This window comes from Corvus kubaryi, unplaced genomic scaffold, assembly GCF_017639235.1.
Source record: "Corvus kubaryi isolate FWS band 111438036 unplaced genomic scaffold, C.kubaryi_AGA036_p1.0 37382, whole genome shotgun sequence".
NCBI lineage: Eukaryota > Metazoa > Chordata > Aves > Passeriformes > Corvidae > Corvus > Corvus kubaryi.
The window spans coordinates 2,034,620-2,062,481 of NW_024581124.1; the positions used below are offsets into that span (position 1 = coordinate 2,034,620).

Sequence of the window (27,862 nt, forward strand, 5' to 3'; positions counted from 1 at the left end):
AGAGGGCAAGGCAAAAAGGAGACAGGGCAGGGATGGAGAAGAAAGTTTGAAATTATACTCCAGAATGGATCTAATGATCACTGGTGCTTACAGGCCTGTTTGAAATGTTTTCAAGAACTGCTACTGTACCGAACATATCCACCAGCTGAACAGCCAAGAATTGCAGCTGGAAACTGTAAGATTGCCCAGGCAGGAACTGTCCTTCCTCCCACCTCCTTTACATCCATGGCAATGCAAACTGGCAGCACTGACAAATCAGTTCAACACCAATGATCATACAGACTGGCTAAGAAGGTGGGATATAATAACTTCTGAAACTAATAAGATGGCTTAAAAACATCCTTTTGTTTTTGCACTAGACCACATTAAAAGCAAGTAGCACAGACTTGCACCTGCTTCCAGATGAAAGTGGTAGCTAGTGCAGTGCTATTTTTAATATGAATTAACTTCTAATACACATCTGCTTTAGTTCTAATTGACTTTACAGTGCTACTAAAAATAACCGGCAGGCATACTTCTCCCCTTCCCTGTGTCTCAATACGGATTCTCTGTCTTACGGATCCTAAAATGCAACACTTGCAGTAAATACAAACAACCACTATCTGCATACCATCCTATATATAACATTTGACAGGTTTTGTGGGGAAGAGCCACAGATTTGTCCTTGAAGACAGCCTATCTCATGGAGAAAACCACCAACAAGAGATTGGCGTCTTACAGCTCAGGGCCAACAGCACAGGCCGAGCAGAGGAGATGCCATTGATGCCATCAGACAAAAACTGAGAGATGGGAAAAGGACAAGGAACTCATGTTTCACAAAAAAAAGGGACTAAAAATACAAGGATAGGAGGGAGACCTTTTTGGTAGGATGTATGTTTTTTTATGGGAACAAGCTCAATAATCACAGTATAGAAATTCTTACTTCCCTCAACTTCACCTTTTGCAGGGAGGGTGAGGTTATCTACAAATTTAAAGAGGGTGAAAATGGCTGCAGTCACTCAGTAACTGTGTCCATAATATATAGTGACACGTGTAACACTCATTGGTCACTTCAGCCACCTTTGTGTCAATTAATAAAAAGAACACCTTAAAATCTTTGTTGGTTACCAGAGGTTACTCTGCACTTTTACCCTTGCATGACACCTTAATTCAGTTTATATATGAATGGGGTCCCCTTCAATTTTAGGCTAATGTTCTTTTATATTTATAATATTCAGGATAGCTACACATGCTTGATTACCTTTAAAACACTTATCATGATTCCATTTAAAAATAAATGAATCCCATTTAAAAGTGACTTGTCCCCATCTTCTAGTATTTATGGACAAGGACATATGGGGCTGATTTCCCTCATTATTAAGAAGCACGTCTGAGGCTTAAATCATCTAAATTATTCATTGACAGCAATTGGTCTACTCATACAAACTCCTACTTACATAAGGAGTCCCACTGATAGACCAGTCAAGTGGATGAAGATGGCTGAACAGATTTTGGGATGCATGGAGCATCCACGGACTCTGCTGACTTTGATTAGGGTGAGGAGTACCTTTGAAAATGGAGCCCCACCTTCACTAATTAATATTATTTAGCTGAGACTTTCAACGCGGTTGTTCTGAACGACTTTTCCTTCACAGGTCACCATGACTGAGGTCCTGAGTGGTGATCAGCAGCAGCTGAAGGAACAGGAGTGACTGTGCATCAATTACCTCAACAAAACCCCAGCCTGTTACCAGACATTTTTAGAGCACTGTTTTACACAGGACTTCCCTTTTTGGTGTGCCTTCACAGTGATCCTGAGAGTGGCCAGACACAAGGTAGACATCTCTGCCCAACCTGGGCTGTGAAAGCTTTCACAAAGAACAAAGCCAATTTTAAGCAAATAAAATCATCTTCAAGCAGCAGAAAATGCCCATCTCTAGCATCAGTTTTCCTGTTCCTGCAATACTGAAATCGGAGACAGGAGATGGATAAATCAACTGCGTGGTTGAGCTTGGACTGTAACATTCCAAATAACAAAGGCTGTAAGCATTTAAATTCTGCTATAAAGAGACTTTCCAGCCTATCACAGACTACTGTGCTCTCTGACCACCTCAGCACTGGAAGACCTTGAGCTAACTGTTAGCATGTTTCCAATCAGTGGAGTCAGTGAGAGAACAGGAATCATCCTTCATGGAAAAAAAAAAGTTATTGTTATTCTTTGCAACGTTTTATTTTTAATTAAAAAGACATGTTTCTTGCTCTCCTCAGAATGAGCCAAAGGAACATTTGCAGTCATTTTCAGGTCACATTATATTGCACACACTGCAGCTGATTTCACAGCTATGTGGGCAAATTACTATTTTTCTGCACAACTAAATCATTATCAAGGTAAAAGCAGACAGTGAGCACCACCAACACCTAGAGATTACAATATATTTTAGGAAAACATGGTCTAGCTCTTGGAAGAAGACACTTTCACATTTCAGCCATTTCTCTCTTTCCTGCCCAGCCCCAACTCCTAGCCCCAGCATATCCTGGACTTTGTTCCTATATGTGATCCTCATGGTAAAGATTTTGTTTTGTTTCTGTTTCCCCTAAGAAAGGCAAAAAGGTTAGTAAGTCTTTAAACTCGCAGTTCTTAAGGCTGTTAATATTTCACATTGCCAGCAGGGAAAGGAATTAAAACTGCCAGTAGCTATCCAGATAGATTTTAAAACCCCCTTCCCTCCCCCTTCTCTCTGCCTCCCTCAGCTTCAGAGGATATTTTCCCCGCAAATTGGTTTTAAATTAAGGAAGGTGATGAAGGCAATGTGCCGTCTCAGCATTTTCCCAGGTGCACTTAATCTAATTTCATTAAGGAGATCAGGACAGATGATCGCTACAGTCGAAACATTAAGTCTGTCCATTTTTGTATAAAAAAACCATTAAGTCTGTCAAAGTGTCGGCGGGTGGGCTGTGTATTATTGGAGATGAAGGCGCGCTTTGCTTCCCCAATAAACTGTCAGGAGTAGTAAACCACAAATTAAGTCAGCTGCTGCCAAAGATTTAGGCAAAGATCTCCAACTAATTTTGACACAGGTGTGGCAAAGGCCAAGACCAGGCTTAGAAACTGTGGAAACCAAGCCTGTTGTGTGTGTTTGAGATATTTCAATCTGAGCATTGAAGAGTGGAAGACTGGGCATCAGTGGGTATGATCAAGGCCGGCCGATGCTCCTGGCACTCCACGCACAGAGCTGACGGGAGCTGTGCGGCGCCGTGTGCCCCAGAGCACGACCTGCAGAGTTCACCTTAAGCAGACAAGAACTCATAAAAGCCTCATTTAAGCCACTGCTCTGTTTTGGATTTATGCACAGCTTTGACTGAAATGTAGAATCACATTCCTCAGACAGTCATACAGGTATCAAACAAAATTAGAGGAAACTCATCAAAATGCAAATGAGACTTTGGAAGACCAAGAGCCATAACAGGAATCAAGCGAAGCTTTCAGATACTACAAAACCAAACATGAGCCGCTTGCTAAGGAGAACATTTTCCTTCTCAAGAAAAACACAGCTGGGTAGAACTCAGCTATTAAAGACCATCAGGAAATGTTAAAAAGTATAAAATATTAACTGGAATTACACAATCTTTACAGTACATACAGAGAAACCAATAATGACTAATACAGAATCAGAAGTGACATTCTAACTGGCATTTTGTGATGAGGGAAAAGTCTCACGTTTGCAGATAACATGCTTTGAGCATTAAGGATGGGCAGAGCAGAGGAATGTTCATTTTCCCATCCCAGGTGCAGCCAGGGCAGGAACAGAGCTCGCTTGAGTTGCATCCTTCATTCCTGCCTGGGGACGCAGCGCTGCACACTGTGCCCCTCTGTATTACTTAACCTGGCAAACCATTTTGGAATACAGGAATGAGAAACTCTGCCAGCCAAATGAGGGCCTGCAATTGTAGCTATTGGAGCATGCATCCTCCAGAATTCTCATCTCCTTGGCATCTTTACGGTTAATTATATCATTCGATTTAATTAATTGAATTGCCTAACTCAATTGCCAATTCCTATCACCTGCCTACTCTGTTATGTTCTATCTGATCACCTTCCAAGGAGTTACTGCCATTGCACAGGTAGCCCTTTGGAGCTCAGACTATGTTATAATGGTGTTTCTTGATGTGGGCAGACAGCTGTACATGACTGCTCTCTTCCCTGTTTCCTCAGATCTTAAAAGTTTCTTCACAAGGCCCCTGGTAAGGTAAGAAAATGCTCATGGATGGGGAACTGGAAGAGGGAGATGTTAAACAATAGAGAAAGCAGAGAGCCAGGGACACGCTGACTGCCAGCAACAGAACTGGTATTATCCTGTTGTTCCCAAGAGCTCTCCATAAGATCTCTTCAACCCTTTTATGTGAGTTATGATGGATTTTTTTCAGAAAACTAGAAGGCTCTTCTCATTGTTTGCTCTGAAACCTCTTTTCTACATTTTCAAGAATGAATATGGGCACCACAGACTATGATGACTCAGCTTGTTATATACAGACTAATGTACTTAAAATTTGAGTTTTTGTCTGGAAAAGAGAAAACCACAAAATCTCAGTAGGAAGGAGCACATTGGTGCTGAAGCTTTTTCTTCTGTTTCATTTTTTTAACTGCATTCTTGCTTTATTTAAATATGAAGGTCAAGAAGGGCTATTATTACTAATAATATTTACTGCAGTTGTAGTAGAGAAGCACAACTTGGAAGGCTCCTCTCTCTCTGGAAGGACTTGCAGGGCTTAACTCAACCGCCCCAAGTCTCAGTGGGAACTTTTATGTCTGCTCCATGCACATGGTGGGTGGAACGATGGAAGCCCAGGGCATGCCAAGTCTCTCCCCCATCTGGCATTTCCCAAAGAGCAACTGAGTGAACTGGGTATGCACAGGGCTTAGAGGATGCTATTTTTCTGGTAAATCTATTCATGGAGAACGATGAAATAAAACAAATTCACTGAGTGGTGAATTTTTGTCTTCCTGTACTGGCAACAACATTGCATTTGCCTGTTTATAGCACCCAAATCTTATTTTAAATTCAATATTTTGATATTGTTTAAAAAGCAGATCTGTTTCTAATAACAACATGCAGATTGTCTGTAAAACAGAGGCTTTCTTCCATTAGGAGAACTAACAGTCTTTACAGTTATTACCACATGGGAGTCAGCTTTCTCACTAGTTTTCACTCTGTATCACTGGATTTTCAGTCTGTGAGAATTAAACCTCAGCAGAAGCACAGATTCTGTGCATGCACATGCATATATGCAATACTACTGCGTGATGCTAAGCCTGCAGCAGAGCCCAACCACACACATCCACAAGGGCATTCAGCACTACTGTCCATAAGCCAGTGCATCCTATGGTAAAAACCACTTCAGTTCTGTCTGAGAAGCCAGCTGGGAAGTAACTGGCAAATGGAGATTTCTCATTAATAGCCACAGCTGAAAACTGTCATAGACTGAAGTGTAATGCTAACAGAAGTGCAAATACTGCCATGTGAAAGCCCTCAGTTCAATATTGTTTTTGATCTTTTCCTTCTGCTGCAACCAGTATGAATCTCAATTTCTGGAAAAGTACCAAGTTTAATTTCTTAGAGGAAAGGACAACTGAATGATGGACAAAACCAGTTTGGGACCTTGGTCTGGGCAGGCTTCAAAAACAGCAAATAACAGATTATCTGAAGTGGGAACTAAACTTCCAGCCCCACAAAAACAACAGACTTATCAGATGGAACCCACTTTTTCCATTGCCATACACAAACACACAGAATGACCATTCCTGCTAGAGCGACTCCTAGACCTCTCTTCATTATTACATCCCTTTCTCCTGCTGCCTGAACTTGATTTTTCCTGTGGGCTTGTGGATACCCTTTCAAGGTCAACACAGCTGAAACAACAGTGATAATTTCATCCCCCAGATCATCCATGCAGTTTATTCTTGTCATTGCTTCTACTCTTATCACCTCCGTCTCTCACTCAAGCCCACAGTTTTCAGCACTCTCTTTGACTCCCAACACTCCTGACATCAAAATATTCAACCTATGTTTTAAGTCCTGTATATCCTTTTTCTCTATAACATAATGAGCATCTTCTGTTTATCCACACAACTAAATTCTTGGTCAAGCTACCTCACCCTTCATTTACCATTCTATCTTTCCTTTGGAGACAGCAGATGTAACTGTGTCCTTGTGCCAGGGAAAAGTTGCTGCAAGATCATTTTCCTAGTCTGTGGCTTTGCTTCCTACACAGCTTCTCACTTCCTGAATGGCAAACTATCACTGCGTGTTTTGACTCTTTCACAGCTTACCTCTTCTTCCCAACACTGACATTCAGCATTGCTGTAAACTTTCATCTCTCACTGGTCTGATTTGATCACTCCCTCGTTAAACTTTCAAATAAGCACCTCCTCACTACTTACCACCATGCCTTTGCTACAGAGAATAACTTCCCATTCACGGCCATAAAACTACCTGACTTTCCCTCTCAAATGCCTCTAAAACCCTAATACCTACAAATACCCCCTTTAGATTAATGCCCATGAAACCAAAGCTGGACAACAACGAGGCTGCTGGCATACTGAAACAGTGCTGCTGTTGACAGTGTCCCCCCATTTACCTGGCTCACTTCTCTCTCATCTCATCCTTAAGCCATGGGCTGTTCTGTGTTTTTACAGCACGTAGCAGGATGGGAACCCAGCCTCAGGTGGAGGGATCACAGCACCACTGTGCTGCCCTCCTCTCATCTATCACAGGCTAAACTGCACCTGCTCCTCTTGTTCTTGACTTCAGGCACCTACCGGGACTCTGGAAAACTACATCATGGCAAGGCTGATTCACACTGCCACAAGCACCACCTAAGGAACTCACTGGGCTGCTGCAGAAAGTTATGAGAAAAAAATGACTTCAAAACTTTTTTGTCTCCACCTTGGATTTAACTTTACCTGTCTCAGAGGTTGCTTGCTATAGCTAAAACACAAACTACAGAACAAATATACAGTAAATACTGACTGAACTTAGAAATACAATTCCATTTTTTCCACATCTTACTTAGCACCACATTAAATGAAGAATGCTTGATATCTAACCCCTGATTTGGAAAGCTGACTTACGTGGCGGGGCCATGTAATTAAGCCGACAACCCACAATTGCCCACAGACCAGACAGAAGTCCAAGACTGAAGAACATGAACACTGAATTACTTTTAAAGAAAGAAACAGGCGCTTTTTTAATGCAATCTTGAACACTGTTATTAAAAAAATGAGAGCAACATTTTGGAGTAATGAGCAGAGATTACTCATTCCCTTGTTTTACACAAGTTGACTTTTGGCTTTCTGCAGAACACCATTTAACAGAGCACATTACCAAGCTGCTAGCCACTTTTCACAGTGATGCTAAAGCAGGTAAGAGACAATAAGTGGAACTGTTGATGGTTTATATTACTCTATTATGTTAATGTTCACTAAAGTATGCCATAAGCTCTCTCATTACATGTGTATAAACCAATTCTCTGTGGTGTTATTCCTGTGCTAAATGCTATAACTACATAAATCTTGAATTAATGGAGACTTTATAGTTCCTGAAAATGAAGGGTAATTGCTATCTGTTAATGCTGTTGTTGCTATTAAAGGAAGTATATATTTTCAGTAACAATGTTTATGGACCGTGAGCTTCACATCTCAGCTACTGCACAGAGCAGAGACAGTGTAATACAAGTATCAGACTGACTCCCTTTCTCTCCCTCCTCCCTCTCAAAAAGCACCGTATCATTTCTACAGCTTCGGCAAGCAACACTGCAATCCTCCTAACAGCTGCAGAGTCCAAACCAATGTCCTTCATTGAACATACAGTAAAGGAAGCAGGATTTGCATTGCCATCTCTGGGAATGCGTGATTTGCTAAGTTTCTCGCTTGGTTAAATGGCTAGACAGCTCACTTTATTAGTTTGGGTATCTCAAACGGTTCTGTGAGAAGCGCGTGGTGACAGAATGATAGGTGTGAGAAAGCATCATCCCACTTACTTCCTCTGAGATTTCAGCAGTGCTACAGAAGTGAAAGGCTATACTTGGCCAGAGACAGTTCTCAGAAAGTAGATGGGATTGACAAGTCCCCAGCCTTGAGTTCCTCTTTCCCGATTATTAAAAACAGCAGTGCAATGTTTGGAAACACTCTCACAGTGTGCTGTGAAACTGTACCTTGCACTAAAGTAATGGCTCCTCTTTCTGATACACTGTACATGTGACTGACTATGCTCAATTGCTTTTCTCCCCTGGAGCCCTGCACTGCACTGCACAAGGAAAAAACCCAAACCAGCAGGAGGACAGGAGGGTGTTTATATTTTATAATGCAGCAAGGGTAAAACCTTAATTTTACTCTAACGTCTGTGTTTGAAAACATTAAGAGCTCAATAGCCCATATACCTAAGAACTAAATAAATAGTGGATAATTACTAGCATGGTACAGAGAGAGAAGTAGGAGGTGGAAAATTTCAGTTTTGCTTCTAGCTCTGTCGCTGACTCAGTTTGTGCTTGTACATGAACTTTTTTTGTCTGCTTTCCTCGTGAGTTTTACGCAGACAAGACTGATCCACTGTTTGTGACTAACAAAAAATATTATGCAAATCAGAAGTACATTAGTAATTCCTGCCCTGCCCTTCCTTAGTGCCAGCATGTGTAGGTGTACCTCGAAAACGCTGGTTCTTGCTGACCAGGCAGCAGGGCAGCATTGCTCTGTAGCAGTGGGGAATGAAGCCGACCCGCCACGTAATTCAGGAAGGCAGATGCTGGGCTAGGCAGTATGCTGAATACTCCATCTGGCTGCAATAGCCTGGGAGCATTAGCAGGAGATACATTTTGCCATCACATGGAAGGGGGAAAATGAGTGTAGTCCCTCAGGACAGACACACCAAAATTTTTATAGCTCTTTGTTGCATCAGTCAGGTTAAGTTTTAGACAAACACTGAATGAATTTCCAGGGGAGTGTAGTATGTCAGGTATCAACAGAGCAAGCCAGGCTGCCTGTGGTCCCCAGCTGGAAGGCAATGTTGCACTTACATTATCCCCATGGAAGGTTTGAAGCATCTTCACTTCAACCCTGGTGAGTTTACATGCATGTGCCCACATCTCTGCTGACAAGAAAGGAACCCCACGTAATTCCAGAGGCCTATTTAATAGAACTGTGTCATGTTTCATGTCTCTGCAGATCAGGCAAGAGATAGAAAGATGATGATCTTGTGCTGCTCTCCTTATGAAGAAAAGAAATGTTATTATTAAGCTAGAGTCACCTTAAGGAGAAGGTAGCTGGGAAATAGGTGAGCCTGGAAGGTCAAATTACAGTTACAGAAATGTAAAGAAATGTCATATTAATGGTAAGGAACACTGTAATAGCCTTTCATTTGCTGTAAAGGACAGCAAGTTACCAGCCAAACACAATGCAGCTTCCTCTGAAGGTAACCTCAGATCCCACATTCTGAAAACTAATCAATGTTGTTCAGATTTCAATTTCTTCTCTACAAGGTGAAGTCAAACCTAATCTAACAAACGTCAGTCTCAGATGTAATGCCGCTAGCTGGGTCTACCAGTGTAATTTAGATAATCATTAATAGCATAGCTGTATAATAAAACTACATGTCACTTACAACTTCATCTGAGGTTTGACTGGCAGATCTTTAAACAGTTTTCTAAGTGATTGCTTTTACTTCCTTTGATTGGGCAGTCTAAGAAATGTTTTAACCCCATGGTATCTAAGCTTTTAGGGAATAATATTTTACCCTCGCCACCCCTGCTGTCAGCTCTGCTGCTGTGTAACCTTGTAAGAAACAGAACTTGGGGAGAGGGGTGGTTTCAGGGAGTGACTTTACACATATATACACATATAAAATTAAAGTAATATAAAATATGTACAGTTTCTTTCATTCAACACACATGATTTAAATGTTTCTCTTCAATCAAGCCTTCATCTCAAAACACAGCTTTTGCCATACTCCAAGGATATTTAGTATCTGATGGCATTTTAAAAGAAGAAGTTGAAGAAACCCTAATGTTTCTAAAGCTCTAACAATACTAACAAAAATAAAAAGGCTTAACCAGGAGAAGTTGTTAGTCTCTTGAACTCATGGTAACCTCTGATGCATGGCTGCAGCCGGGTGTGCTGCTGAGGACACAGGGCTATCTGAAGTCAGCCTTTACTTCTGTAATGCTGATCCAGGAGAAAACTCTGTGCCACAGCTTCTCATGAATGAATGCAAGAGACTGGACAGCCAAAATACAATAAAGGTTTGATGAAGATCTGACCTGAGACTGCCAGGTTTATCTGCCAGAAGCTGGCAAGGAATACACAAGTCTTTTGTGTATTTGATGCTTAAAATCATGGTGCCACAGGTGCTACACAGTGGGACTTGTCTGTTTTCCTTGCAGAGGTGAACAAGAAATCCCCATACACAAACACAACTACAACCTTTCAATGACCAACCCCTGTATTCAAAAGAAGGTCAGAAAAATCATTGCTCTGTGATAAATATGCATGCAACACAACAAAACACTCCTTGACAGTTACCACACTGCCTTGGAGGGCAGGTCCCGTCTTCTAAACTGATTACAAAATTGACATCTTCAAAGGTTGCTATATATAAAATACAGGCTCCTGACAAGTTATCAGAGAAAACTTCCTCTGATACAGCACTAACACTCTAACTCAGGTCTCACCAAATGCTCACATAATAATCAAGAAAGACTATTATGTTAACGGGACTTTCTTTCCTGTAAACAGAAGCTAGTGAAGATCACAGAGTAGCTAATCTGATGCTTTTTCATTCAACTGTAGATATTTTTAAATTTGACATGAAGACTGGAGGAAAATGTTATTTTCAAATTCATTCTTATTTTGACTATCAGGGAATTTCCAAGCATATGAAATAAGAAAATTCAGTCTTACCTTATCGTCAATATCGCTCTCGCTGTCACACTGTGGATTAGAGAGAGAAAAAAAGACTTTGAGAAACACCTTTATATATAGGGATCTTTTGCATCATCCTCTTAAATCTTTAGGATAGCTGTTTATGATGTTCACAGTTCAATGAAACACACTTCGGATGTTTGCAGTAATGCCTTTTACATTGCTAGCATAAACCAGACAAAGCCAGATTCTCTCTTACACAAATTTATGGTGTACTCTTACTTGGATGGGAAAAAGGAAACTTTAAACAAAAAAGACAATCAGCGATGCATTATAACAACCACTGTAACATGAGTGCCACAACAAAAAGCATGCCTTTTTATCATCCCAAATTGGGGAATATATAGTAACAGTTTTGCATTGCTTCACCTTGATAAGCACTTTGTCATCTAACAAGGAAACTGTGAAACTGGCAATCAATTTCTAATTTAATGAGTGGTACCAAGAATAGTAATTAAAATACATCATAAATTCTGGTACATTTTTTAGTTTGAATGAGATCACGATCCCAGGAGGAAGTGTTTACTTAAAGAGTTCTGGAGTGCAATCTCTTTCAGGCTCTGAAAATGAAATGCTCTATTTTCACAGCACAAATGATGGAAAGATAACTTGAGCACTGAACATTTCAGGACATGCACATCTTGCTGGCTGGAGCTCACAAAGATTTACAGTTGGGAACAGAAGTAAATCTCTTGGTGTCTGTTATGCTGACAGAAGTGGTCAGTGTGTTTTGTAGCCTTGGTGCCCAATGGGAATTTTCTCCTTCAGCCAACTGCTGATGGGGATGGCCCGGTGGGTTTCTGTAACTGGCAGCACCTTATGGAATTCACAGAGGGGACTCTGCAAGCCAGCAGTGACAAGCCCCAGATATGGAAATGGGCCATGAGAATGCAAATGCTTCAGTGTCATGAATGTAAAAGGAGGAATAGATCTGTTTGGTCATTTTGTCCAGATTTCCTCCTGGAGCGGGGGAGGCAGATCTTTCCTGTCACATCCTTTATCCTTAAGTCACACAACAGAAATTTCAGCTGTTACATTCTTAGTTTTCTGCTGATTTATGAGAGAATATTTAATCTCTTCTTCTTCTATTTGGCACATGAAATGATTGACCCCAAACATTGAGCAACCTTTTATTTTTAAATTCTCTGGAACACACTGAGCACACGAAGAGCCTCAATAATATTGGAGGAATCTCCCACAGTGATTCTGCAGTGAAGAGTGCTCAGCTTCACAACTGACACCTTATTCCCATTTTACTGCAGTGAAAATGCTTGGTTTAAGGAATCTGTTTTTCTATAGTCTTGACTACGCAGAACTCTTTTTCTTTCAAAATGAAACTATTTTACACCACCCCACATGATCCACAGCATGTTTGTCACAGAGAAATCCAACTGTTTAGTAGGATGTGCACAGATCTAACTGTATTAGATCATTCTGTAAAAGAAAGAACCTGAAGAAAAATGGAAGAAGTGACAGGACACTGCTTTGCAGGGGCCAGGAGCTGTGGGTGGGCAAGTTCTATGGGAATAACCAGTGTTAATACCAGCAAACTGCACAAAGTCCCAGCCAATTACTTTGTAGTAGGCAAGACATCAGATAGCCATGTCTTTAGTAAATACCTTGCCATAAGCTATTTGTGCCTTTTTTGTGACTTTTATTCTGTCACTGACCTCTGTGAAAATTGTTATATGAAATACAGTTTTTGGTTTTTTTCACAAACCAAAAGTAAAATCAGTCCTGATAAATCATCATGAGCAGCCATCTGCTGACTTCCCCAAACCCATGTCATGCAACCACAAACAATTAGAAGTCTCTGTTCTGGGCCTGGAATGGGACTAATTGTCCATCACACTGAGATACGCTGGAAGAGGTTTGCTGGGCAAAGGTTGCCCCAGTACCTGCTGCATTTGTGCTTGCTCAAGACAGCGATAATTGACACTGACAGAGCAACACATTCATCAAAACCGAGGTGGGGGGTGGGGGAAGATGCAGTCACAGCAGTCCACTTCTTATTATTTACATGCTCCTGAGAAACACTGGCTGAGTGGAGGGAAGCCTTTCACCTCCACCCAGGGGGGGCTCAAATCAAGCCCTAATGCTACAGCGACTGTGCATTCCCCCAAATTACCAGCATAATGGAGTGGGTCACAAAGACCTTGTTATTTTACCCTTTAAAGCTGGTCTATGCAAAAGTATCCTAAGTTACCATTTTAATCTTGGTGCTCATTCAATGTGAACACACGCATTTTAGAGGCAGAATATTTTGACGACGTGATTCGTGGTTCAGACTAAAGCACGTTACAATAGAATTACACCTATCACAAGAATGGCATTAAAAATAAGTTAGCACACACAGACATGGGTTTCTTCGAATTGTATACTTAGGCAATATCAATATGAATTTTAATTCTAACAGGGGCTTAAAGAATTATACACTGCAGTAATAAAATAACCAAATAAATTAAACTGCAAAATCCATTGACTAGAAAGCATTCAGAATTATCATTAAAACTCAGATGCTTTTGCCTATGAGTCCTGGTTTAATAAAACCTCAGTACTGTAAACATTACCAAATTCAGCTTAAAAATATTTGCGATGTAAACAATTTTTTAGACTTTAGTAAGCATTATTATTCAAATACAAGGCAGTATTTTAGTCTTCTCTGGTTTTGTAACAAAACTTGTCTTCCTATTTCTTACTGCACTATGATATTAAAAAAAAAAGAGGAGAGGGTTTTTCTTGTTGAAAACAGATTTGACCTCCAAAATTTGTATACCTATAATGAGTATAAAACCCTATTACAGATGGTTTACATTACTAAAAGGTGCAGAATTACTTTATTTAGATGCCTAATTTTGCTTTGTACCAATATGCAACTTTGTCTCATGTAGATAAGTGAAAGTTGCAAAAAGCCGGTGAACCATCAAATCCACATGCCAAATTTTATAAACAGACATATGAATGAAGCAAACATCTGCTCTCTGAGGATACTTTTTTCCCCATTCAGGATCTGGAAAGACTTCATAATTAATTGCTTTTAAAATGGAAAAGACAGCAAAGAATTTTGTTTCATTTTAGCTTACATCTTCCTTACTTTAATCATGATTGCATCAGTCTTGCAACTGCAGAAGCCAGCAGGGCTGTGGATGCAGATCCACACGTGAACGTGGCTCAGTGTGGACACAGAGCCTTCTGTGAAGCTGTGACTGCAAGATGAGTGGTTTAAAAACTGTATTTGTGGCAGTGAGTTGCCTAATTTCTTGTTTGCCTTGTGAAAGCAAGTCCTCTGCCCCCTCTGCAGCCGTGTAGGATCACTCATGCACACAAACTGTCCTTTGTATTGATTCCTACCTGGCTTTAAACCACCAAAATACCATATCTTAATCCATGTGAGAATGTCCCAAACTGGCCTACGGGATGAGAGTTTGTGGGGGAAGAATTAACACACTGATATTTATAAAACTTGGACTTCGGCTTAACATACAAGAAGATAGGAATCTTGAGACTCATGGCTACCAACCTAGGCTAACCTCCCACTGACTCCTGAAGAAAATACAACCAGCTTTGGTGGAAAAGGCCCCAGGCTTCAGAATTCCCACACGTTTTCTTAGTTTTATGTAAAAGGAACAGGCTCCCACACTCGCATCGAGAAACAGGAACCCAGAGGCTGCTGAACGAGCAACAGCACAGAAAAACCAACGACAGCAAAACCAAACGGGCCCAGACAGAGCTGCGAAAAGCAGAAGCACTGCTGACCCCTCTCCCTTCCCTTCGCCAGGGGTGTGCGTGTTGGAAATCCCTGGTTTCAAAGGGCTCGTTCAGCTTCTGTGGGAACTGCCCTCAGCCTCCACACGCCCGCTCTGCCCCAGTCTCCTCCTCACCTCTGCCCCAGCAGATCCCCGGCTCAGCACAGGGCCTGAGGCGGGGACGCTGCATTGCTGGGATGTTGAAATGAATAATAGAGTCGTAGGAGAAACTCCAGTTTGGCCACAGAGGATTTTCTGAGTCCTAAAAGCCAACTTATCCTGTGTGAGGAGGAGGCGGCCATGGTGTGCCTTGTGAAGGCTGAGGCCACTGCCCGGCTGGGCTCACCTCCCACGCTGCTGTTGTTGAGGGACAAAAGCCCTTGTCAAAACAAAAAAAGTTAAAGAAAATGTGGAGAATGGCAACTGTTGAAAGCAACGGGGGCTCATTGAAAGACAAAAGCTTCAATTACCTGGATTTTTCTAAAGGCCTGTTAACACTCCTGGTCTATAAGCAGGACTGTAAACAGCCATTGTGCTGGGTTCATAAAGGCTCCTAAAGGGATTATTCACTGGGTTGTGCCAATTGCCTCTCAATTCCACCAAGAATGTTTGCAAAGCCGACCCCTAATTGTGCAGCTTTTTGGAAACAATTTCTTGCAGTGACAGATTCCAGTCGGAAGGAAGCCTCCTGTGATGTGAGGTTCAGCAGGAACAACACATAACTCCGGAATCGCAGACAGAGCATCCATGTGTGTAGACTGGGCCTTGTGGCGTCCCATTTTTTTTGATGGCTGGGGTGAAATCTCGCTTTTCAAGACCCCTGTCCATCATGGCTTTCCCACCAGGGAAGGAGCTGTGATGCGTTCCATCACCTGCTTCCACAAACCACCTCAAGAGGGGACAAAGATGGACTTACGGCTACTGTAAAACAGGCAACAGCATATTTGGCAAAGGATCTTCTCTTACTGTTTACTGGCACCGAGCTCCTTACAACCTACATTAAAACTGCACTGTGATTCTCGTTGTTTTCTGGTGAGTTTGGGAATCATGAGAACATGCTTTGACTCTTTTCTTACCCACAGTGCTTTAACTACTACATTGTCCAGCTTTTCTTCACATAATAAAAGCACTATGTTGATTAACATGACATCAGATAGTCATGTAAACTGTCTCATGCCAGGAATAAGAGCTTCAAGAAATGAAAACAAAACCAAGTCTCATAAGACTGCAACAAGACTGGCAATACCTGGATGTTATGTCATGTTGGGTGCAGAGAAATACGGTTATTTCAAAGGGAGCCACTTCCTCCAAGCTTTTGAGAAGTCACCTCAGCTTATCCACACAAACATGGTTATCTCTTACTTCACCCAAATGCAGTGGTTTATGATTTAGGTTGTGCCTACACAGCCCCAAGGCTGTGGGCCCTGTTGTGCCAGACACTGTACAGCACAGGAGTTACAGGTTCCTGCCCAGACAGCTGAGAGAAAGGCTTGTTTTTTCCTCTCCACATAAACACACATAGCTATAGATATTATTTATATTATGATTAAGCAGAGGGTGATAGACATCTAAGCTAGCCATGTGAAGAAAGAGATCCCAGCCCGGAGGGACATGTAATCAAACCAGTCTACCTGCAACTAGAACTGTCTGGGGAAGTGCAAGGCTGAGAGAAGAGGAGGCAGAAATATTGAATATACTCTCTATAATTTTACCATGAAAGCTGGCAGGTTAGAATACATATGTAGAAAGTTGCACAGAATATATGAACAGTGTAGATACCTATAGAGCCTGCACACCCACTCCACAGCCATTTAACCACTATCTTATTATTTCCAACCATATTTAGTTACGGAATTTTCTTTTAGTAGCAAGGCTTGGGGAAGTACTAGGATTAAATCCCAGGTTGTTAATGTTTCTTTTAAAGGAAGGAGTAAAATCAAGCCTATTTTTAAGAGCCCTCCCCTCTCCATGCCCTCTGAGCTAACTTCCCAGGAGCAGTGGCAGCGCGTACGGATGCGCGCTTGTGTGTGCAGGGGAGGGTGTTGTTTCCTATTAAGTCTGGCATCAGATTCATGTCTGCAGGGGCTTGCTTAAGATGATAGGAAGAGAGAGTTTTATCATGAGCCAGACTGACAGAAAAGCTTGCTAATGGGACTTGAGGCATACACAGGAAAGAAAGTGCCAAAACATTAAGCTACCGCCAAGTGTCAGAGGGCCACTGATTTATTGCAGCAATTTTGCCACTGTGTCCTTTATAAGGTCCCACAAGTCCTTCCTCCTGGCAAGAAGCTGTGAGCTGCTGCAGCTCGGGGAGAAGTTTAGATCCAGAGCACAAAAAGTGTCCAAGCGAAAGGCGGGGGCCGGGGGGAGGACGGAAATCGAATGTTGACTTGAACTTGCCCCAGGCAGCAGAGTCCTCTTAGCTCCACTGCCTCCCTGACAGCTTGATGAAATGAGTCAGGGCCTCCCCATGGCTAGACCAGCTCAGGCTTCCAAGTGCCGGGGTAGAGCTGTAAGAAACAGATTGAGCCTCAGGGCAGCAATTTTTTTTTTTCCTTTCTCTCCTCAGCATTTCGCTGGGGGAAGGGGGAGGTTATGAGCACTACAGATGTATAGGCTGAGCCTTTGTCTGTGGAGGGGGAGGGCGAGGGGGAGAGAGAAGAACAGCAAGAGAGTATTAGCTATGGCAGCCGAGAATAGCCCAGAGCACTATAACTAATTTTGAGGGGCAGTGATGCATTGTACAGGCTATGTGCTGTTTGGTCTGAGGGGGCCCCTGTTGTGAAGCAGCAATCAAGAGGACATTTTGTTAAGTGACCAACAGCTGTCATCTGCAAGCCCAGAGTGGGGAAGGAGGGAGCAAGGGGAAGGGAAAAGGGGAAAAAAAAAGGAGAAAAAAAAAAGAGCATTTGTCCCTTGGAGGCAGAGCACATTAATCCACCAATCTGCCACAGCTTTAACTCTAAACGTGCTCGGTGCCTCCAAAGACTCGAGCTCCACTCCATCAGCCACCTGGAGAGATGGGCACCTCTCGCCCTGCTCCAGCCTGCTGGATGCAGGGAGCTTCTCTACCTCTGCGGGCTGAGAAACTGACGCTAAAAATACTGTTTAAGTCTCTTTTCATTCCATAAAATTGAGTTGATCTGCTGCAGCTTAGGGTCAATCCCTCAAGGACTGTTTTTCCCCCCTTCCCTTTTCCTTAGCACTCATAAATTAATCAGGAAGACCCTGACTAAGTCATTTCATGCTGTACAACATAAAAGAAAGTCCCCTGATGATCCATGCAAGGATCTATTAAAAGCGGGAGGAGGGAGGGAGGAAGGGTTGGGGAGGAGGGAAAAAAGGGAAGGGGGGGGAAGGAAAAAATCTCAACCTTTTTGATATTTTAGGATAAAAGCTGGAGGACTTTGTTACGAATTCTAGCCAACATCAAAACACCTTAAATAATTCAAAGAACATGTTAAAGGGAAGAAACTGAATGTTGCTCTGATGTTCAGTTGATGCAACGCAGAATATTACCCAAAACAGCACAGCCTGTTAAGGGAGACAGCAGCCTTGAGCATTTCAGTTCTTTAGAAAAATGTCAGAACCTGTAAAAATCATAATTTCCAGCAACTTTTTTTTTTTTTTTTTTTTTTCATGATATAAACTCAGCGAGACTGAAATGTAGGTTTCTGACAAGCTGTTAACAAGACAACTTTAGAAATCTGTCTGGAGCTCTCAGGGAGATGGGCTGCCATTTCACTGCTTCGAAGAAGTTCATGACATGACAAGCAAAAATCAGGGAACAGAGACCTAAAAACCACGGTGTAATTTTCATTTGCTTCTGTCGTGAAAGAATTCAAGCAGAAATATTAGAAGGCTGCACAACTAAAAAAGCCAGCAACTGGAAAATCATTGCTGTGGTTTGACAAGCACATACTTTTATGCTGAAAATGGTTTCTTTATTATTGTACCTATACACAGGAAAGCACTTTTGGAGAAAAAGGGATAATCACAAATTATTCCTTGAGATCTACAAAATAAGATCTACAGCTGCTTGCTTTCCAGCCAAGTCTAAAAATGACCTAAAGGGAGAGAGTGACCAACCCATCTTGAAAAAGCTGTAAGAGCCACCAGATTTCTCCTCATTTCCCACATCCTTGCCCTTCCCCCACACAGGACAGGTAGGAAGATCTTTCCATAGCGCAGTCTTTTACTGGAGCCTACACAGATGAATGTTGCTACCTAAGTGCTTAATAAAGACACATTCATTAAAAATAGAAAAGCCAGCATCCAATGCCATCTACAATACAGCAGTGTTTGGTACCACACTCAGGAGAGGCCTTCTGGCTGGTTTACCATATTATACCTCCTACTTTAGGCCTTAATATACCAGTAGAATCCTTTGCCATAATTTTTGTAAGATTTAATGATGTCCTTTCCTGAATCAATCTATTCTACTCAATAATCAGAAAAAAGCAGATTAATCGATCGATCGATCGATCTCCATATGATACACCTCTTTCAATATTTGGTCTCTCTCCCTCTCTCTCTCACTATTTGGACTCATTCTAAGTATTTAATGGTAGGTTGATGTAGCTGCCTTGAAGTCAGTTTACTGTGATTGACCCATTATATCTGTGGTTGCAGAATCTCAGCACCCTTGGGAAAGCTTGGGAAACCCAACATACAATTTTATGCTTAATTTCAGCCCATATTTGACAAGAAAGAGAGTGATCCGACAATGCAGGAGGTAATTTTCACTTGTACTGTCTATGATTACACCAAAGGATAATGTGAATTATAGCCATAATTCAGCCCAGCATTTGCAGGGATCACACAAATAATGAACTGGAGCTTTTTCACCTCTTTCCTATCTTGCCTTGTTTCCACACATCTCCGGTGGTGCACCCACAGCCACACTTGGGTAATTGAAAGAACAGTGCACGCAAAGTTGAATGGTTGACACTGCAGTTCACCAATTTACAAAACAGAGGAAACTCTGACAAGAAAAGAGATGCAGTCTGCTTCTCTTCTGAAGTGCTCACGAGTTCTTTTCATTCTTCCCTCACTTGGGCATTGTGTCACCTGTCACTCATTTTCTTTTCATCAGACAGACACTCTCGGAGGCATTACAGCCTCAGTGCTGTGTACGGGCTTTCTCTAAGGAACCAGAGAAACATCCATTGCTTTCTAATTCTCTTGTTTTAGGCTATGACTAACACCATGTGCTTGCAACAGACATCATGCCTTGCTGCCTCCCCTTTATCACAAGCCTCCTGGCTCAGTTACCTGGACCCCCTGCCCCAGCTGCTTTGGTCCCTCACGCTCTCCTGCAGGGAGCAGGAACCAAGATCGGATTCGCAGTGACTCACTGCACAGAGCAACTCTAATTTTGTTTAATGCAAGGATGCCTAGATGATATGTCCAACAGATGAAAAATGGCTTACAGCCATTATTTACAACAATGAGAGGCTGCTGCAGTTTGGAGGGGCGGTTATAAGCTTTCTCTAAAATTAAGGAGGAGTTTAGGACTTAATATGGATATAGTCAAAAGCCACTTCAACCATAATGATCTGTCTAGTAATTCCCCATTTACTATAAACATCGGTTTTCTTCTATTTGGATTGCAAATCTAGTCCATTACTATGCCATGTCCACATCACTATGGAGTCACCAAAAACTATTGGGCCAGTACAAAACAACAGAATTTGTTGAAGTACCCTCCTCTAATGGAAAGCATTTAGTTATTCTCAGCTATGTGACTCCATGGTATGTCACTCTGTTTGGGAGTTCCATTTACATATTTATTTAGTAGAGAACATGCATGGCTGTCTTCCCTCTGTGCAGAACCATTATGAGCTGCAGGAAGCTGTTAAGAGAGGATTTCAGCATGGAACCCAGGAGGAAAGGCATTTTCAAATACCTCCCTATCCTGCTTAATGACAGCCACCCTCCAGAACCAGGGTGATGGATTTCTGGTTATGAAACTTGCTGTGGTTTCTTACAGCTCATTCCCATGAATGTTTATTTTATTTCATTTATACATTTAATTTTTTTATGTATATATTTACACACATGCACTTATTCTTATGCTGCCAACTTCCTTTTCTCCTTACTTCTCCCTTTAAGTCCAAGTGGTGCAACGACAAAAGAACACACCAGGTTATGCATGAAGACACCCATCTGAGGATTCTGAAGTTCCCCCACAGGTATATTGCAGCTTTTTGCATTCATATTCAAGCTGAAGGCCCACAAATGTCTAAAACAAACATTCATAAGTGGTGACTGATTTTAGAATCAGGTCTGACATGACTCAGGTATGAAGGCAAATCTCTGCTGTGCCTTGTAACAACTTATGCTGGACCTGGCAGGAGGAGGGGCTGAAGCCAGGCTGAATTCAGGTGGGTGAAGCTGGGCTGACCAGCTACATACCTGGAAACACACCACTACCACGCTGTATTGAATATTTTAGAGCACCGTTCAATTAGGGACTCTGGACGTGGAAAACAATCCAGAGCACCTACTGTGTTCTCGAAATACATTAATTCAGTGAAAAGAACTTCAGCTCATTCTTCACTTCATGAATATATGAAGGTTATGTGAATCAGCTGTTTTGTTTTGTTGAATGCCTTTAGTCACTAAAAGTCCCTGTTGCTGTCAGGGACAATATTAACTATACTTATATATAATTAATGCAATAATTAATGTAATTTAATTCCACTGCTATTTAACTCATAGCAAGGTTTATGTTGTTGTGGGTAAAAAATATTAAGCTTACTATAGCTACCATTAATGTTTGCATTATTGAACATTAAAATTCAAATCTGGTAAAATATTTAGCACAAGAATTGAGACATCTACAGAAGGCCTATTCCTCCAAGGAAATCCAGAGCATGCACTTGCAGATTTCAACCACTGCTTTTAAAATAAACCTTAAGGGATGGATGCCCCCTTCACCACAGGCGAACTGCCCTGGAACAAAGAAATTCACCAAGAGAGAAATAAAAAAGATTTTAAATATGAAAACTAAAAACCACCTCTGCATACCCCCCACCCCCCACAAATATCCAGCAGTTGTCATTAGCATTAATACAATGCAAATTAAATCTGCTTTTTTCCTTTCACTCCATTTAGATCTTAAAAATATTAAAGTAGGTAGGTCTTGGAAGTGAAGGACAAGCATTGCCTCGGGCATACATTTGGGTGTCTTCAATGTAATCTAAGGAATGTAGCAGAGACTTCAAGCTAATTTGATAAGAAAATAACACAGTTGGTTATTCACTGTTTGAGAATTATACCCCATCCAAGCTAAATATAAAAGCTTTAAGACCTATGCCGTTACCTGGAAAATACTTCTTTGGACCACTAAGTGACAAACCTTTAAACGCTAAGCAATTTTGAAAACATATATACCCTACTTCAGGTAAAATTGCAAAGGCTTTTCCCTACCTTAGAATGTCAGCTCCTCTCTTTCAATGCCCCTAGATACTAATTTGTTCTTGTCAGCCCCCAAAATGTCCATGACTGATGGAAGTGTAATGATTTACAAATGGAGCCTCCTACCTCACTGTTCTGCTTTCAGGCTGCCAAGGTAGCTTGACCAGCACTGACCTCAAAGACCAAGACAAGGGCTGGTTGTACACGTTGAAAGATGGGAATGCGAGTATCCTTAGCTGAGCCATCCTGAAGCTTTCTGAACAGGCTTGAGGAAATTTATACTTTCTGTCGTTACTACAGACTTTTTTTTTTTTAAACTTTGTATTTTCCTTCCAGAGCTGCTGAGGAAATGCTCAGCTGTGTAGATAGACGTCATTTACCAACAGAAGTTCCAACATGTCAAAGTCTTTCCTCGGCATTGACCAGCCCCTATACGTCTAATCCAGGCTGGAGCAATTAGAGAATAAAAGAAAGAGAAAACATCTCAACAGGAGGGGAAAGAAGAGAAAAAGAACAGAAGACTGAAGAGTAAAAATGGAAAAAAACAACTTACTGCTCTGTGGACCAGTAGTGAGATGGGGCTACAAACACTGTTGGGAATGGATTCTATCACCTTTTATTAGCACAACGAGGAAATAATAATTAGCTGGAATAAACTATTATGCATTTGTCACAGAGTCAGAACACATTGAATTACACAAACCTTTTATTTTCCAGTAAATTATGATGAACAAAGGTGAATGTGAAATCTGTTTGAACAACTGGAAAATACCTTGACCAGGATATTTTAACCCCTCTCAGTTTGTGAAGCTATGAAGCAGGCAAATTTTCCTGCTCCAAGGGGAGCTGTGGCACAGTCGGTTGTTCTTTTTTCACTTGTGAATTTTGCTGTATCAGCTGCGATACACCAACCAACTCACGTGTGGTTTGCAGCCACTCTGAGCAATAAAATGCATAAATAGCAACTCATGTTAACACTATTATTAGTAAGTGTCACTACTGCCTATCGACTAACAACAGGGGTTTTCATAGACTGCAGAGTAATTAGGTGTTTTTAAATATGCTTTAAAGCCTTTTCACAGAGTGAGTGAGGGGAAGTTCTTTTCAGAGTTTATGCAAAGTACTTGCACAGGTAACTGAAGGCTCAAGAGCTTCTGGGCAGCTTTTAGAAGCACAGGCTGAGAATGACAGTACTAATAATCAATGTAATCAATGCACAGCAAAAAATATTCCTTGAAGTTCACACCTAATACTTTTTTATGAAGCAGAAACAGTATTCAACACAAACCACTGTGTTAGCTCAGCTGGCTAATGAGAAATTGCCACAATTACAAAAACAAATCTTTGTTTTCAATTTTCAGTAAGCAGAGCTTTAGAAGAACAAACTGCTCTTGAAAGCATGATAGATTTTTTCCCTAAAAAAGGAAAGAAAGAAATCTTTCCTAGCAACTGCAATTATGATACTTTCATGTCAAATGAATTATATTACTGAAAATAAATCTTTCTAAGATGCACAAGAGGGTTATCTGGCTCCAGTCAGACTTATGCATTACTGGTTTTATATGTTGTACTCTACTTGATTAATATAGGTAATCAAATTATATTGCCTTCCACTGTGCTCTCAAATTCAAGGCTATAATGTTTTCAATGACAAAGTTCATAGAGTTGTATAAAAATGTACCTCATGCTGTACCAGCCCTTTATTGCTGTAGTAAAACACCATTTTCAATTTAGTAATAAGTGATATAAAACAGAGTGTCTTGATTGGCAGGGTTGTATTCATTATGCAGTGCCCTATGACACAGCACAGTTCCCAATGAAAATTTAAGGACAGACTCTACCACAATCTCAGATGTTGATACTTAAGGGAATTAAATTATTCCTTTCGCATGAGTTCTCCAAAGGAAGGACAAGAAATTGAACACAAACACGCAAACACATATTATACACTCACACACATATGGATGGAAAGGAGAAAGGGGAAGAACAGACTCATCATAACATCCTGCTATTCCATGCAGGCTCTCCTGCACTGGAGCCAATCCTATACTACTGGTTCCCACCTGGAATAGGAAAGGAGAAAATAACAGAAAAAGAGGAAGCACGACGCTCAGGATAGCAGCAAACACCAGGAAAATCTTCCTGGCTCTTCCACTGGCCTGACCTGTGACCAGAAGAAGTGACTCGGAGTGTTTAACTTGAGGGGCCTTAATGAAGTTGTGTTATCAAGTGCTCTTCACTTTATGAACATCAGGATTCTCTAAAGAGCTGTAAATTAGGCTGTCAAAACCGGGAACATCTTAACTTTGCAGCTATCTTTGAATATGTAAATTGTAACCCTTCCCTTCCTTCTTTTCCCTTCCATAAATCAGGAATAATATTTACCTTATCTGTAAACAAACCAACTGATCCGTGGATTCTACGGAGACAAAGTATTCTGGTGAGCCTTGTCATCACTGTGAACACTATCTAGAGGAGCAAGAGTCATAAAGCCATTTTCTGTCAAACTAAATGGCAGAGATACTGTTAGCTGGTATCTTTTCTAAGCATGTACATTGAGCAAATGATATGATCAGGAAAGACAACTCTTGGAGTCAGGAATTAGTAATGTTATCTTAGTTTTGTTTCCTTGGCAACTTGACCTTTCATAATTTGCTCAAAGGCAAAATACGGGCAGCATATCCCTTTCAAATCATACCTCAATAATCTTCTGATTAAAAGCATCACCAGAATGTGGCCTTGCCATAAGATGGAGAATTAACGACTCTCTACTAAATGATCCACTGATGTTGAATCTAATTTAAGTAGCCTTGCAAGAATATTTAACACTTAATGATAGGCTCTGTATTAGAGTAGGTTTAATCTAGGATGCAGCCACAGATGTCATAAGAAGGAATTAATCAGCATTGCTTCCACTAAAACAGAAATGCAAAATTGCTGAACAGAATGTATTAGAAACAGATTAAAGAACTGGGACTTAAAACATAAAAGAAACAGAGCTGATGCCACCCTCAGAGAGCTAATTTTAAATACAGGAAAACTTAATTCGCCTTTAACTGAAGAATTGGGGTGTTTGAAGTTACTGAAGAGAAGCTTGCGTTATCAAGAAGGAAAGAAAGGCAGATAGTCTTTTCCTTCATCAATTAAAAATGAAAGTCCAACCCAAATATTAATGCCTGCCTTAAAATCCCAGAAAAATGAAGTTATTGACGCTCTAGGGACTATTGCCGCATCCCACATGAAGCTCTGTACTCAACGGAGTGCTGTGGAAGTTTCATTGATTTGGAAAACTCCTGCCTAATTTAGATTAGATACCTTTCAGAAAAGTAAATCTTGGAAAAAGAGAAATTGACCCCATGATTATTGAAATGTGTGCAGCTGGGGGAAAATAGGAAATACGATGTTAGAAAATTCACTCTAAATGCCCAGTACTGAGACAACTTGCCCATCCAAAAGTTTGTGCAAACACCTACATTACAATTAGTTGTTGTTGCATCATTCAATTTCTGTTCTCCCCTGCTGTTTGAGGACCTCATGCTGCCCACAGAGCTTTTGCTGCCCAATGTCTTTCACTAAAGCAGGCATGTTAAAGTATAAAGGCAGAAGGGACCACAGACCATCACTTCAGAGCATTCATATAGCACAAGTCATTACATTTCAGACAGTAATGCTCCTCTGTTCTTGATCTGAAGATATTGAGAGTGAATCCCCTAATCATATGAATCCATAGAAGCACATGTCATGGATTAAAAATTGCATTCTTAAATTTTTTTAGTTACAGTTAATGTTCCTGGTAATGACAAGGAAAACCTCAGTTTAGCACAGTTTTCTCCTGCAAATATCTAGGAGTGTGCTGAATACTCCAATGGCCTGATTCAACAAGCATAACTCCTGATTTAGAATCATGGCTATTAAATGGATTTTGGCTCAGTTGAGTGGCCTTTCCTTGAAAAATTATGAAACAATCTAGCTTTGGTCCCAATTTTCACTGATAGCCTAATAGAACATACAAATAATCTCAGTGCTTGTTCCCAAATGAATGAAAAATTTATATAAAGCTTTGATCTTGATGGGAGAATCCATCAAGACTTCCTATTTGTCTCCCTAATTACTTGCTTTGATGCTCACGGCTTGCAATCACTGCATAAGCTAATGTCCTGGGGTTGCCATGGCTACCATTAGTGGAGTGAGACATGGCTCTGCACATCAGCCACCTTTGCTCGAGCTTTGCTTCTCTACCCTGGCTGCTCCTCCACCAGTGATGGTGGGAAGGTTCTGCTGTACTGAGCCAGAGGTTAATAAAATAGCTCCTATTCGTGTTATTGCAAAGGTTACTGGTTACATTCACTTCATCTTTCTCTCTGCTGCTCATACACTGGATGTCTGGACAGCAGTGCAGTGGTTAGAAGACAAGAGTGCAAGCAAGGACTGGGTTCACTTCCTAACCTGAACCACAGCTTGTCATGTGGTTCTGAAACTTGATTTTCCTGACTCTTCAAGGACAACAGTGATGCATCTCTCACCCAACAGTCCTGTTTTGAGAGTGCAGTGCTAAGAGAAAAGGAGCAATAATATTCAATTTTCATAAAAAATTTGCTTTAAGTGAGTTCCCTATATTTCTACAACTTTCTGGTTATCTAAAGACCTTTCATTAAACCTCTACCCTTCTTTTTTAATAAAGGACACCGAACAAGTAATGATGCATAATATACTTCAACATTACTAGTAATTGCTCATTGAAAATAAGAAATGAGAGATCACTTTATTTGCTTATCTGATGACCTCTAAAGAAAATGACACATATGATAAATGCACAGTGTGATGTATTTCCTCATTTATTGTATTGATCTGATTTAATGTAATATCCAGAAATGCAGTACTAACCCATTAAGTGTCAACAAAAGTTATATTTTGCTCTGAAGTGTATTTGTAACTTAAGTCCACACATGAATTTTTGTAGTTTGTGCAATTAGTTCATTGAATTTTTCAGCACAATCTGTTCTCAGAAATTTCCACTTTGAAAAGGATGACAAACAAATGAAATATATGAGTGGGAACCATCATCCTACCATATTTCAAATAACTAACCAAGGTTGACTGAAAAATTCCTACAGCAACAACACAATACTACTTATTTTAGTTATTGGGAAGATAGATCACTTCAGTACTCTGTTCCTGCCAAAGTTTTATGCATTCTTTTAAGTGTATGAACTCTAAATCTTTTTTGTTCTGAATACAATATTTTCCTCTGGGAGGTATAGTACATGATAAGTATGAAAAGTTAACATGTAATTAGCATGGTAATGTCTAAGCAAATTGCATCATGCTAGAGTTAATAAAGGTTCAGATCAGAAATAATCCTCTGAGCACAGGCAGCACGAATTACAAGTTTCTGTAAAACTCAGTCACCTGAAAACCTTCAGGATCCTAAAGCACCCACCAAACATCCTGGCACCTCAGATGCTCTGCTGCTCCTTACCAACCTGTGGTGTTCAGCACAGCTCCACAAGGATCTGCCCTGAAGTTTGGAAATCATTTGGACACAGCTTTTGAGCACACAGCTTTTGGAAACAGCGATGAGCAAATGGTTGGTGGGATGGTGGGAAATGACAGAACTCACATGCCACAGGACCAGGTTCTAAATATTTACCCGCAGTGTGACACCAGGACACTTTAATTAGATGCTCTCTTGCTAATTTTCCTCACAATTAAATTGGCTTATTTTACTCAAGGAGTGACTATTAAA

General features: G+C 40.9%; 1 protein-coding gene across 17 annotated transcripts in view; it reads right to left on the minus strand.

Moving 5' to 3' along the window:
• FBRSL1 (fibrosin like 1) overlaps positions 1–27,862 on the minus strand; it is a 508,067-nt gene that overhangs the window by 160,299 nt on the left and 319,906 nt on the right. For all 17 annotated transcript variants that reach the window (XM_042035136.1, XM_042035134.1, XM_042035142.1 and 14 more), the window contains one exon: positions 10,928–10,957. In XM_042035136.1, coding sequence (XP_041891070.1) covers positions 10,928–10,957 — 30 coding nt within the window. The remainder of the gene's footprint in view (positions 1–10,927; positions 10,958–27,862) is intronic.